Genomic DNA, 12,915 nt, shown 5'->3' with positions numbered 1-12,915 from the left:
GAAGAACCAATCTCCTCGTAGAAGGCCTCTCCCTCCCAAGACCTCTCAATCAATGATAACAAATTGGTCATGCCTGCGACTTAAGACAGTTCGGAACTTGGGTGTGAAAATGGATGATAAACTGTCATCTTATTTTATGTAATGATTCTAGCACTTTTTGGTTTATATTTTATTGTTGAATGCACTTACTGCATTCGCTATGGACCAAAGCATGTGCTAAATAAAATGACTGTAATAATAAATCACTGATTGCATTAGGCGTGTTGCTTTGTTCAGATTATCTGCCGGAGCTCTCAGTGCATCTCCAGACAACTCAATGATCTGCAATAGGATGTAGAACATGGAGCCTACAATGGTTAAAAACTCACTGATACACGTGTAGTATGCAGATTTATTTTTATCCACCATGCAACATGGACACTGGCACATTAAAAAGGGAAATAAGACAAAACAAGCCACTCAGAGGCAGGATGAGTTGAGCCAGTAAAAAGTCAGGAATGTGTAAATTGCAGATTGAGTGAGGGAGGCCAGAATATTAGGTTTAGGGGGTATAAACCACAGTAGGCATGTTGCTTTGATCGGATTTGATTTGGAAAGATAGGATCTTGGTTTGGAAAAGATAAGGAATAGGCACATTGGATGACAAAGAAAGGATGTAAAACAATAGGCAGGTCTGGCTCAACAGGTTGAACATGGCATGATTCCCAGCTACATCCACCCAGGCTAAAAAGAGCCTTGAGGTATTGTTGGGCAGAATTTGGATAAAACCTTGGTTGGTGTGCGTGTACGTGCTCCCACGTGCGTAAAAAAATACACTGAAAAATGTTGGTGAGGAAAAAGACAGACAGTGACACGTGCAGAGACGAACTGTATCAACAGAGCGATCTACATTCCTGTGCTATCTTCATTAACTCTAAGGTGGCTCCAGCTATGACAGGCGGCTGCTGTCAGAGCCAAGCCAGAGGAGGGCAGACAGGTTTGGCTTCTAGTCTGAAATCAACGCCTTCAAAATAAAAAAACGAAAATTAAGCAGTTATTTTTGGTGCTTCGCAATGACTAAACCCGTCGGTATTAAAAGTGACGTGAAGGCTTAGAGTAAATCTGTGAATTAAAGTCCACAATTGAGATCAGAATGAAGCTGGGACTTTGTGTTTGTATTGAGGCTATATTAAAAAAGAGCAAAACTGATGAAAAATGATTCAAGACAAAGGCCCCTTGAAAATAAACGACATTTAGAAAAGATGAACTTAAAACCAATCGCCTCATGACATTAAAAACAAACAACTAGTGCTTGCAAAATCCTCTTTAACCACCACATGAATTTCCATGTATTTGTATTGCTCCCATGCTAACATCCGACAAAGAGTGATTGCATTTGCTATTGTGAATTCTGAATCAGATTACCATAGCCCTGTTTTGTCAACTCAGGGAGGCTGGGAATAACACAATGATTGAACGTAAAAGTATGGTCACACAGGGCTAAAAAACATTTCTGCAGGTTGCCCCTGCCCTGTGTACCTGGCCAAGTCAAAGAAATAAAGCTAGCCTACTATAAAGCAGAACATCTCTGGGCACTGAGCCAAATCTAACGATAGTGTGTGTGTGTGTGTGTGTGTGTGTGTGTGTGTGTGTGTGTGTGTGTGTGTGTGTGTGTGTGTGTGTGTGTGTGTGTGTGTGTGTGTGTGTGTGTGTCAGTCTTCCATTCAAATACCCTATGTGTGAGTGACAGGCGTGTTTATTGGATGGGTTTGGCACAGAAGGGGGGGGGGGGCGTTTGACAGGTGAGAGTTGGTGTAGCAGGCAACGTGACACCTGGCCTGCCTGATGAACATGTAGCTTTCACCATTGGGTGATTGAAAACAAAAACATATGCAGATAGCAGAACATGGGAGCCAGAGATAGTCAGGACAACGCACGTGTGTGGTGGTGATGATGACAATCTGAATGTCACACACACACACACACACACACACACACATATACACACACACACACACACACATTAGGGAAGGAAACACCAGCTGACGAATTCAATGACAACATATAGATCTACAGATTTCGACACAGCCACATTAACACACAAACTATGACTTTAACCGGAACATTTTTTCGTTATGCTTCGATGTGATTGCAACATGCGCATTATTTCCTGTGAAATTCCGTTTGACTTGAAAAGTATAAGAAACGTGATGGTTATACTTGCTCTCTCTATTGCATGACGTTGTACTTTTCTCGGAACTTACCTGCTATCTGCCGGAGCTCTTTCTCGTTGCATCTCCAGTCCACTCCATGCAAAGAAGAACTAGTAACGTTTAGCACACTAACGTCTCGCAGTAAGATGCATAGCATACAGACCTACAATGGTTTGAAACTCACTCATACACGTGTAGTTTGTGGCTTTGTTTTATCCGCGGACATCGCGATGCACATTAAAAAAGGGGAAATAAGACGAGACGAGACACTACCAGGCAGAAGGACTGGACTCAAAGGGCGTTCTGCAGTTGAAGAAAAGGCAGGAATGTGTAAAGCGTTTGAAGGCTAGCGTCTGAGGTGACAGCGAGTGTTGTTCGGGGAGGCGTAGCCTATCGTTCTTCTGCTGGCTTCAAACTTAAAACCCCTCCCCGTGGGCGTGGCCTGGCCCTGAAGAGAAAACATAACCGCACGCTCTATCGCGCGCGTACACGCACGAACCCACACACACACACACACACACACACACACACACACACACACACACACACACACACACACACACACACACACACACACACACACACACACTAATAATAATAATAATAAAGAATATAATAAATATAATAAATACGTTTTATAATATCAAATCTTATCTCAAATACATTTATAATCAATGCAATGCAATGCATTAGATGGAGTCGGGAGCCCCCTGACGGAAAAGGGATGAACTACTGCTACAACGTTGACTTGGGGTATTCCATCAAACTCGCTAACGAAAGCAGCGCTTAGTTGATTTAAAAAAAAAAAAAAAGTAAGTTCTCTGTTGTTTTCTATGTTCTGGTATTACAAGTGCTCTTAAACATAGCACCCGCTACCTCGTTCATTTCATGCGCTTTATATAATGTGTTTTACAAGTATTACAAGTGCTCTTTAACTTGGCACTTGTTCTAATCACGACCCCATCACCAGATTTGTGCCCACCCTCTGCCACTCTGCCAATGCTGGGCCCACGACACAGGCCACAATGCCTGTTAGTTGGGCATCAACCCCAGCTGCCATCCCAGCCCCACATCAGTCCCCTCACTCGCTGGCTTGTTATAGCTGGGTACACACGTCCGTGTTTTGGTTGAGAGAAACCCAGGAAGTATTCTTTAACCTGGCACATGTTCAAGTCTTACAACTGCTCCTTGCCTCTGTGGCACTTTTTGTTCTCTTCACTGTGGTCATCCCCACTTGCTGCGCTCTCAATAAAGTGGTCAGTGCTACAATGATGCATTGTTGAGTGTCTATTTATATGCAGGGCCTATAATTTAACAAATCCTTTAAATCAGCCTCCCAATAGCAGAAAGCTATTAATAGCTTAGAGACATAAGAACCATAAGAATAGAGACATAAGAACCATAAGAATAAATGGCTTCTAGGCAGGATAGATATATTCTCACACAAACATGGACTTTTGATCAAAACTCAGATTAACAAAAGAAGACTTTATCACTTTATCACAAGTGTGTGCAATAATATACGTTTGTTCCGTTTGTTTTGATGACGTATGACCATGCATGATGCCAGCCTCTTGGGCACCTGTAGGCAGGACATGCAAATTAGTTTGACATCAAATATATATTTATTATTTATTGTACAATGTTGACCAATCACAATGGGAGGAGTAACACAACTATACAGCCCATCCCCTTACACAGAGTAGCCTAAATACAGACAAGGTAAACAAAGAGTCAGGCTGGTTGTGTCGGAGCTTGTCAACCAACAATAGGCCTACTACAATATGACAAATATGACAAAACAACAGAAGAACACCCACAAATCTAGCACACCCGGCATTAGCTACGTCCTGGATAATATATGCAACCAATAAAATGTTGTCTCTGGGCTTGGAATTGGACTATACCTGATCAGTTTGCAAAATACTGACAATTGCAGTACAGCAAGCCTGATATTTTATCTTCAGATCTGAAATGTGTTGAATTGCATTGTGCACAGATGTCTGTTGTTGCTGAGTGAGGATGAGTTGAGGTGGCTCTACCCTTACAGCTGGGAACTCTTCCTCATCAAGTGTAGGCAGTGTTTGTATTTGTATGTGTATGTATTTATTGCTGTGACCAGTCAGTGTACATAACAGTAAGACCAATACATTTAATGATTGCTTAAATAAGCAGATGGATACATACAGTAAATTAATAAATATAAACAATTATTGCTAAGCATAGGTTAATACATTTGTGTGAGCGAGATGTTACAACGAGCTCTGCTAGTCCATGTACCTCCCATCCCTATAGATTTCCAAATAATGGATTCTCGCGAGATGTAATAACGAGCTCTGCTTGTCCATGTACCTCCCATCTCTATGGATTTCCAAATAAATGAATTCTCGCGAGATGTAATAACGAGCTCTGTATGGATGGATTTCATGATTATTTTCCTTGATTCAGTTCGTGTCGGTCAGTTCGCCAAGAAGAATCGTTCAGAATCGTTCGTTCAGTCGTGTTTCCGGCAAAAACGTATATAGCGGTGAATCATGGAATGCACGGTTCTCAGCTCCTCGTTCTCATACGATCGTGCAAATGATCAACACAACACAGTAGTTCAAAGCAAAAACATAGCTGCAACTTCATGATTATGTGTACTTTTAGACAACACAACAGTGGCTAATGTGTATATTCACCTTGAGCAGAGCCATAATCACTCTGGGCTGCAGCCTACAAGCCAAGAACAGTGGCTGAACGAGAGCTGCGACCCTTACAACTTGCCATGCATTCCTGTCATTCGACGAGAGCGTCCTACGCAACAGACAGCATACGATTGGCTGGCTCTCGTCTCAGTCCCTCTTCACCAATCTGCTAACTTAACAGAGAACACAGCGGCTAGTCTGCTTTGTGGGAAAACGAAAGAACGAACGAGAGAAAAGTGAAACGTGGAATCAGGTCGGTTCGTTCTTGTTAAAGAGTCGTTCCTTCGAACTGATTCGGTCGCAAACGACCCATCAGATTTTTCGTTTGTCAACAGAAAGCTTTCACTGTAGCGTTGTAATGCGACAACTAGGACAAATGTAATTTTGGAAATCACCTCATATGCTCGGTATTATCCTGGCCGTCTTCACCGGAAGTCTACAAATGCGTATCTGACTCATAACACTTTCAAAAATGGTAAGTTATTTAGCGAGCCACCATATTACCATGTAGTAACAACGAGCTGGAGACTATGTCTGGATACCCTGCCAGTTGTTATTGTACTGTTGTACCAGGTGGTGTAAAAGTGAACTAACCAATGAAACGCGTTTCTGAGCTCATCCAAGATATTGATTTTGTCAATTATTTCTGTCTATGCTTCTTTCTAATGGCATGTTTCAAGCTAACACCAGTTAATGAATGGTTTCTTCTCCAGATAGTTAACACCATATAGGGATTTACGAGTTTGTAGTTATTATGGTGCGTTCCAGGCAACCCGTAACCCGTGTTTTCACAACCTTCCACCCGCAAAAGTGCCCTGGAACGGCAGTCAAACCCGAACTCACTACCAGTGAACTCGTACCAGATCGATGTACTCTCAGTTCCAGCTCGTAACTTACGGGCTAAAAAGTGTCCCTGGAACGCAGCATTAAACACTACAAACATTTCCGCCAAAGCCAAGACAGACGGAAGGTTTACCTGGGTAAATTAAAACCGGTAGGCGTGGCTTATTTACCATTCCGCCCACTTCCAATGCAAACTGAATTCTTACCTGTGTTCTAGAGATGCTTCATTAACCACCTCCAGAGTGCAAGCTTGTTTACCTTGTGTCCCTGAATAAACCTCACTCTCTGAGTGATACCTATCCCAAAACGACGATACCTGAAAGGATCAAACTAGTTTTTCATCAATATCTATCTTTCTCATGTATTTTGATTGCACTCCTTTCCCCAGACATATCCTGTCCCGTGGATCAACTTCCCAGTGCGGACCGCCCTGGCCATCTGGTATCAGTGGACCAGGACTGAGATGGCTGTGGGTTTTATTTCCCATTCTGTCTTTATACTTTCCCCCCTAGTCTACTGACACTATGTTTGAAGTAGAGGGCATCATGCTTATAACTAGCTAACATAGATGTTCAGCGAGGAGTATTGGTTTGGTTTAAACTATACTCTTCCTATATTCCCTTTGCCTGCTTTATACTACTATAACTGTTTTTCAACAATTAGCAAAAAGTTAATGTTAATTTATTTGTGTGTAAGAAAAAAAAACACTGGGCTTTAAAAGCACTTTAATAATTGAAGTCCACATGTTTGAACTCTTCTCCTTTCTAACCCCAACAATAAGGCTTAGTCTTGGTAAAGCCAGGGCCCTCTAGCTGAGGGAGAGCCAGTAGGTAGACTGTGCGGACATCGGGGCTTAAACCCAATAACCTTCGGCTAGGAGTCCCAACCCCCTAACCACCTCACCACTGTACCCTCTGTCTCTACAGGTGCCAGAGTTGTCCAAGGTCTCCGTGCTGATGAAGCATAGGAACAAGGTGGAGAACACCTTGCGGGCCATGCAGCACGCCGGGCCAGGGACCCTCCAGGTACACAGGCCTGCATGTGCTGTCAGTAAACTGTTAAACCACAAAACCACTAATAAAGATATTTTCTCTGTCGTTTGTGGGTTCTTAAACCAGAATCGTATTGAAACCAGTGCTGTACTGGAACGTTGATGTCATTGAAACCAGTGCTTTACTGGAACGTTGATGTCATTGAAACCAGTGCTTTACTGGAACGTTGATGTCATTGAAACCAGTGCTGTACTGGAACGTTGATGTCATTGAAACCAGTGCTTTACTGGATCGTTGATGTCATTGAAACTGGTGCTTGATGACCCCTGTGCCCCTCAGGTGATCTCAGACTTTGACATGACCCTGAGCAGGTTCGCCCACCACGGGAAGAGAGTCCCCACCACCCACAGTGAGTAGACCACAGTGAGATTATTAATTATTAATGACTATGTTTTTCTTTTTTTTAAGCCACGAGAAGGATTCGATCAATCTCTTTGATACAAAAGTATAATGTTCAGGGCCCCTGCAGGTCCTACACCACTAAGACAACCTTAAAACAACTAGTTTGTGTAAATATAATAAGCCACATTTCTATTGAGGTAACATTTTGGCTGGGGCTTTTTTAAGACATCTGGTTACCTGGTTTCACAACGTTTTACACTTTCTCTGACAGTCCAGACATAGAGCGGCCAACTATAACAGTTAGATTAACCCTAACCCTAACCCTAACCACAGACATTTGATGTCATCTACAATGTCTCTAGTAGGATCTACGTTTTTGTTTAATGAAGCATCAGATATTATACTCTTACAACTTGTGTACACACAGTTCTGTGTAGTCATGTTCTTTTGATTGTGAATACATTTATTTACTTTGAAAGTAATTCTGGGACATTGATTTTCCTTCATATCCTTTTTTTGCAAGTATGGAGGTGAAATAAGTGTCAAATTGAATTCATAATGGTCTTAAAACATGTTGAAACCTGCAGAAACCCTGTAATGTCTCTGTGTACCTCCCAGATATCCTGGACCACAGACTACTCATTGATGAAGAATGCACCTGCAATGTAAGCACTATTTGTGAGGCCTATGCATGCAGTACAATCATTTAAAAAATAACTATCAGAAACCAATGTGATGGAAAATGACATCACCATGCAAATATTAGGGCAGTGTGATACTGTGTGTTAAGGACAATCTTCTCTTCTCTGATGAGCCCAGGGACATCTCCAGTACAGGTCTGGATGACTGTCCTGAGAGATGATTATGAACAAAGAGTTTATATACTCAGACAACCACTTATAGACCTTTTTTTACAGAAACATAAATAACCTCAAACATCTGGACCTCCAAGTTGAATAAACTGGTTGATTATAGATTATACCAGTCCATGCTTATGACACAACTGAAGAAGATAGAAACTTTGTGTGAGACAGGCAGGTATGCTTTGGTGTTTCTGCGTGACCACCAAATAAAATGTAAAACAGAAGATTACCCAAAAATAAAATGGATAATCTACAGCTTTAAAACCTACCAAAAGAGGCAGAGTGTTAAAAAGCTCTTCATATTAATTGTTTGCTTCACACATAACTGAAAGACCACCAGTTAAAATTACAAAAGCAGTATTCTCAGTATTCAGTATTCTCTTAAGCATGGATTCAGTTGAGGTGAGGTTTTATCGACCCAACATCTGATCTTTATTTCTCTCATTAAATATCATAGTATATATTTTCATTGTGAGACCCCACAGTGTATTATATAGCTGCTGCAATAGCAGCGTCATATTCTTCTACTTGCACGTTTCTAATGTTTCTATTTGTTTTTACCTGCCGGCATCCAGATGAGGAAGCTGTTGAACATCTACTACCCCATAGAGATCGACCCCAGCTTGACCTCGGATCAAAAAATCCCCCTCATGGTGGAATGGTAGGAAACCGACCAATCAGAACCAGTATCCATTTATTTTCAATGCATGTGTGTGTGTTTGAAAGTGTTTGAAATGACAGGCATTTACATGTTATTACCAAATTGATCATTGCCCCCTACTGCACCATGTTAGATCGTGATTATTGTCCTACTGTAGAAATACTGTGGAAAAATACTTAAAATGGTGTTCTGCTTAAGAAGAATATCAAATGCATGATGATACTGATGATGGCATGGTGGCTCATGAATGGCTTTAGACTAAATGTAAGAAGCATAAATAGTTAGTAATTAGGGTTGGAACATTTTCCTTTACATTTAAGGCATTCATCAGACGCTTTTATCCAAAGAGACTTACAATAAGTACATTTGTCAGAAGGAAGAGAAACAACAACATATCGCTGTTGATACAGCAACAGTTCAAGTAAAAACTTTGAAATGTCCGGTTTGCTAGTCATGGTTCGGGGTCAAAAAGGAATGCACAAAAAAATCCTTAAAACAAAGTTATTGGGAGTGAATCTCTGAACCATTCCACCCCTTATAGCAATAAATAATAGAAACACAACAAGTGACTTACTAATAGAAAGTAGGCTACATATGTGATTGTGTATCACAGAATAAACAGTTATTAAATTATTATTATTATTATGAAACCCACATAATGGGATGGCTACAAATCGCAGACTGAAAACGCTGAATACGGATTTACACGTGCACGGTACTGATGTACACATGTAACAATCACCCTGATTTCTCTTTCAGGTAGACTATCACTTTTTGTTCGGAAAACTACATAATATATTTCAGTTACATATGTAAACTTCCATCAAATCACATTCCCATCAGCCATCCAAATATATTCCAAAGAAAATACCCCATAAACAAACTGTTTTCTCAAAAGCTTTTGTATTGATTTTGATAATTGTATCAGTAACATCAAATTGTCCACAGCTTTTATACACCATACGTTTTTTTCTTTCTTCACCCTTCCCCAAGTCTCCCAAAGTCCAACACCCAAACCCTGAAAGTCCAAAGCCCAAAAAACCACCAAAAAAGTATTCCACCAAAAAACACGTAAAAAGTAGTCCACTAACAATGCATTGTAGAAAAATGGAAGGATCTCACGGTAAGGCAGGCTCAAACAAATATACTCCATCGTTGTTGTCTGTATAGCGTGGCCTTCTCAGGAGTTTGGTGGGGTTTAAAGGATCCCTCCTTTCCTAAACTCACCACCCTTCCCCTTGGGCCATCCCAAACATTTTTCCTTTGTTCATCTGCTTCCTGGTACCTGTCTGTAACTCCTCCCCTTGCCCCCTAAGGTCACCTAGCTTAAAGTCCCAGTAACCTTTTTGTCATGTCCTCGCAGCAAAAATCACATGTCGCTGGCATTATTATGGCTTTTCCACATCGGCAAACACACACACAAAACCAATTAACAGGTAACCCAAAACATTATTTAACCTTGCAAGGATTTAAAACTTTATGTTAACTGGGCACTGTTTTTTTTCCATACAATTTGTACCATTTCTTTCAAACACTTATAACGTCATGTGGCTGTGTCACACACATGCACGTGTAAATCTGTATTGTGTACGCGCACATCAGTACCATGCACATCAACACAGTGCATGCACCTAAAACACACCTCAGCAGCCTCAGCAGTTAAAATCCAAGGGTAAACCCTCCCAAAGTTGATAATACTACTTCGGTCTACCGGTCAGGAATGAACCGTGTCCTCCTCTTCCTCTCTCCAGGTGGACGAAGGTCCATCACCTGTTGATCCAGCAGAAGATCCAGAGAAACATGCTGGCCCAGGCGGTCCAGGAGTCTGGTGTTATTCTCAGGTACTTGACGCACGCACGCACGCAAATACAGTTGAACATTTCCATTCAGTACTGTAAGATAAACTTCATTCATCCCCTAAAAAGGAGATTAAATGTCACCATCAAAGTTAGGAAAGTGACAGGTGTGTATGTGTGTGCGTCTCTCCAGGGAGGGCTACAAGGGGTTCTTCGACCGCCTGGCTGAGCTCCAGATCCCTCTGCTCATCTTCTCGGCGGGAGTGGGAGACATCTTAGAGGAGGTGGTCCGTCAGAGCCAAGTGTTCCACCCCAACGTCCACGTCATCTCCAACTACATGGACTTTGGCGACAACGTAAGCGGAGTGCCGTGCCCACATCTGGCCCGCATCTGGCCCACATATGCTCTGTGTGGTTTCTATTTGAGGCATAACCCCCTGTGTGAATTATTTGTATTGCACATTATTGTATTGATTGTACACTCAAGTCGGTAGTCGGTCCGGTGTGTGAAGCGCACTTTTTTGACCGCGTCGGGGAGATCAGAAGCCGATTGATCGGTCCGACTGCCTTTTCCGCCGACGATCGGCGGTCGTAATGGTGTGTCAGGGCCTTTAGATATACCACGTTTGTCTCTGTGGCTCAGGGCGTGCTGCAGGCCTTCAAAGGGCAGCTGATCCACACCTTCAACAAGCGTGAGGGGGCTCTGCTGCACGCCGCCCCCCTCCCGGAGCTCCGGGCCCGGCCCAACGTGCTGCTGCTGGGGGACTCCCTGGGGGACCTGGCCATGGCCGACGGGGTGGCCCAGCCCCACAACCTGCTCACCATCGGCTTCCTCAACGATCAGGTCGGGCTAAGGAGACAACCCACACTATTACAATATTGGCATATGGTTTTTGCCTATTTCTATTGTTTATATTAATATCGTTTTACTTGTGCTGTGACTCCCACATTCCCCTCTCTGGGTTTTCTTTGTCATTTGCAGGAAGGCCTCTTACTGGGCCCTAGATTTCTTATTGCAATGTAAAACCGTTAAAGTTGAAATTATATTTCAACAAACATTTGGACGCCTAACCCTGACTAGTTCAAACTGGCTACTTTAAACCCATCCTTTTTTAATCCATCGTTTGGAGCATGTTAAAAAAAAATGGCGCATCCCTAGTTTGCTTCCTCCACAATGGCTCAGGATTCGGTTCAAACCATGTGTTTGTTGGGGGGGATTTGTTAGGTCGAGGAGAGGACAGAGTTGTACGTTGAGGCTTTCGACATCGTTCTGGTGAAGGACGAGACGATGGAGGTACCAAACGCTGTCCTGAAGTTCATCACCTCTGGGAAAGATGCCAAGTGACCAAGCAACACATGGGAAATACGACTACCAGTTTATAGTGCATGACACACTTGTCACATGACACATGGATTTGTTTCACTTCACTTGCCGATGGATGGACAATATTGATGCTGTGGACGCACGTCAAATCACCGTGGCATCTCGTCGGGTACCTCAAGCCAGATCATGGTGACTATTGGGTGTACTGTATGTGTACTGTACATCTAGTTAGTGTTGTATGTCTCAGGTGACTGACAGCTGACAGAACTTTTATTTTTAACTTATGGTTTGTGTTGATGGTGTTGTTGACTTTTTGCGCAACACCGTCACCCTGCATAAATATGAATAAGCTTTTTTAATATATTTTTCCAAATAATTGTAGTCTGCACAAGCTCTCTATCACTTTTGTTGAAAAAAGGTCTGCTTTGTGGTAAATGGGTTTTATTTTATGTGCATGATTTCAATGTATGATGGTAACCAAAGTGACTGTAATTTTGTTATTGTGGGTGTAAGAGAATTTAAGTTATTGCATGTTTGACCATGCAAGGTGTATTCAGCAGCCTGTTTACAGTAAATACTGCACCCAATGCAGTTATACAACATGGGAGTCACTCAAAAACATTCATTGTTTAAATCAAAATTGTTTACTTGCAATTTAATGCCCTCTCCTGGATTACAGGAGTCCAGGAGGGCATTTCACAGGGCAAGGATCATAATGGTAAAGGCATTTTTGTGCCTGTGTGTGTTCAATACGATTTTACATTGTTATTTTTTAACATTCAGCTGACTAGGGTGTGAGTAGTGTGTTGATTCAATATACTTTGACAGCAAAGACTTGCAGCAAGACTAAACTGGTAATGTAAGCATATTTTCATCTTTTAACTGTCAAATAAACAACAAATTTCTAGGGATATTATCATATTCTTTGACAATTCTCCTTGTAGTGTAATTTGGGATCCGTAATACGAAAGTATTGCTTATCTGTATTCACCATTAGACACATCTATGATAAAGAAAAATAATCACACAATCTTGTGTGAGCTGGGATATTATGGGAAGCATTAAGAGTCACTCTAACCTCTCAAGAACATTTGCATGTAGATGAAACGTAACCCAATTTGATATTCTTCAAAGATACTACCGAAATGTTATCGG

General features: G+C 41.9%; 1 protein-coding gene across 1 annotated transcript; it reads left to right on the top strand.

Annotated features, from left to right (window-relative positions):
* Positions 1-5,224: 5,224 nt before the first annotated feature.
* LOC311367061 (7-methylguanosine phosphate-specific 5'-nucleotidase-like) lies at positions 5,225-12,762 on the top strand. Its single transcript, XM_084485878.1, has 10 exons — positions 5,225-5,354; positions 6,111-6,191; positions 6,649-6,747; positions 7,054-7,123; positions 7,735-7,781; positions 8,555-8,640; positions 10,392-10,481; positions 10,630-10,792; positions 11,080-11,280; positions 11,662-12,762. Exons 1-10 carry the CDS (start codon positions 5,352-5,354, stop codon positions 11,779-11,781), a joined length of 960 nt encoding a protein of 319 aa, XP_084342004.1. The 5' UTR covers positions 5,225-5,351; the 3' UTR covers positions 11,782-12,762.
* The last annotated feature ends 153 nt before the right edge of the window (positions 12,763-12,915 follow it).

This window comes from Micromesistius poutassou (assembly GCF_964030765.1).
Source record: "Micromesistius poutassou genome assembly, chromosome: 21".
In the NCBI taxonomy this organism is placed as follows: Eukaryota; Metazoa; Chordata; class Actinopteri; order Gadiformes; family Gadidae; genus Micromesistius; species Micromesistius poutassou.
Note: the sequence above shows the minus strand (reverse complement) of the source record. Positions and strands in the feature narration are given on the sequence as shown.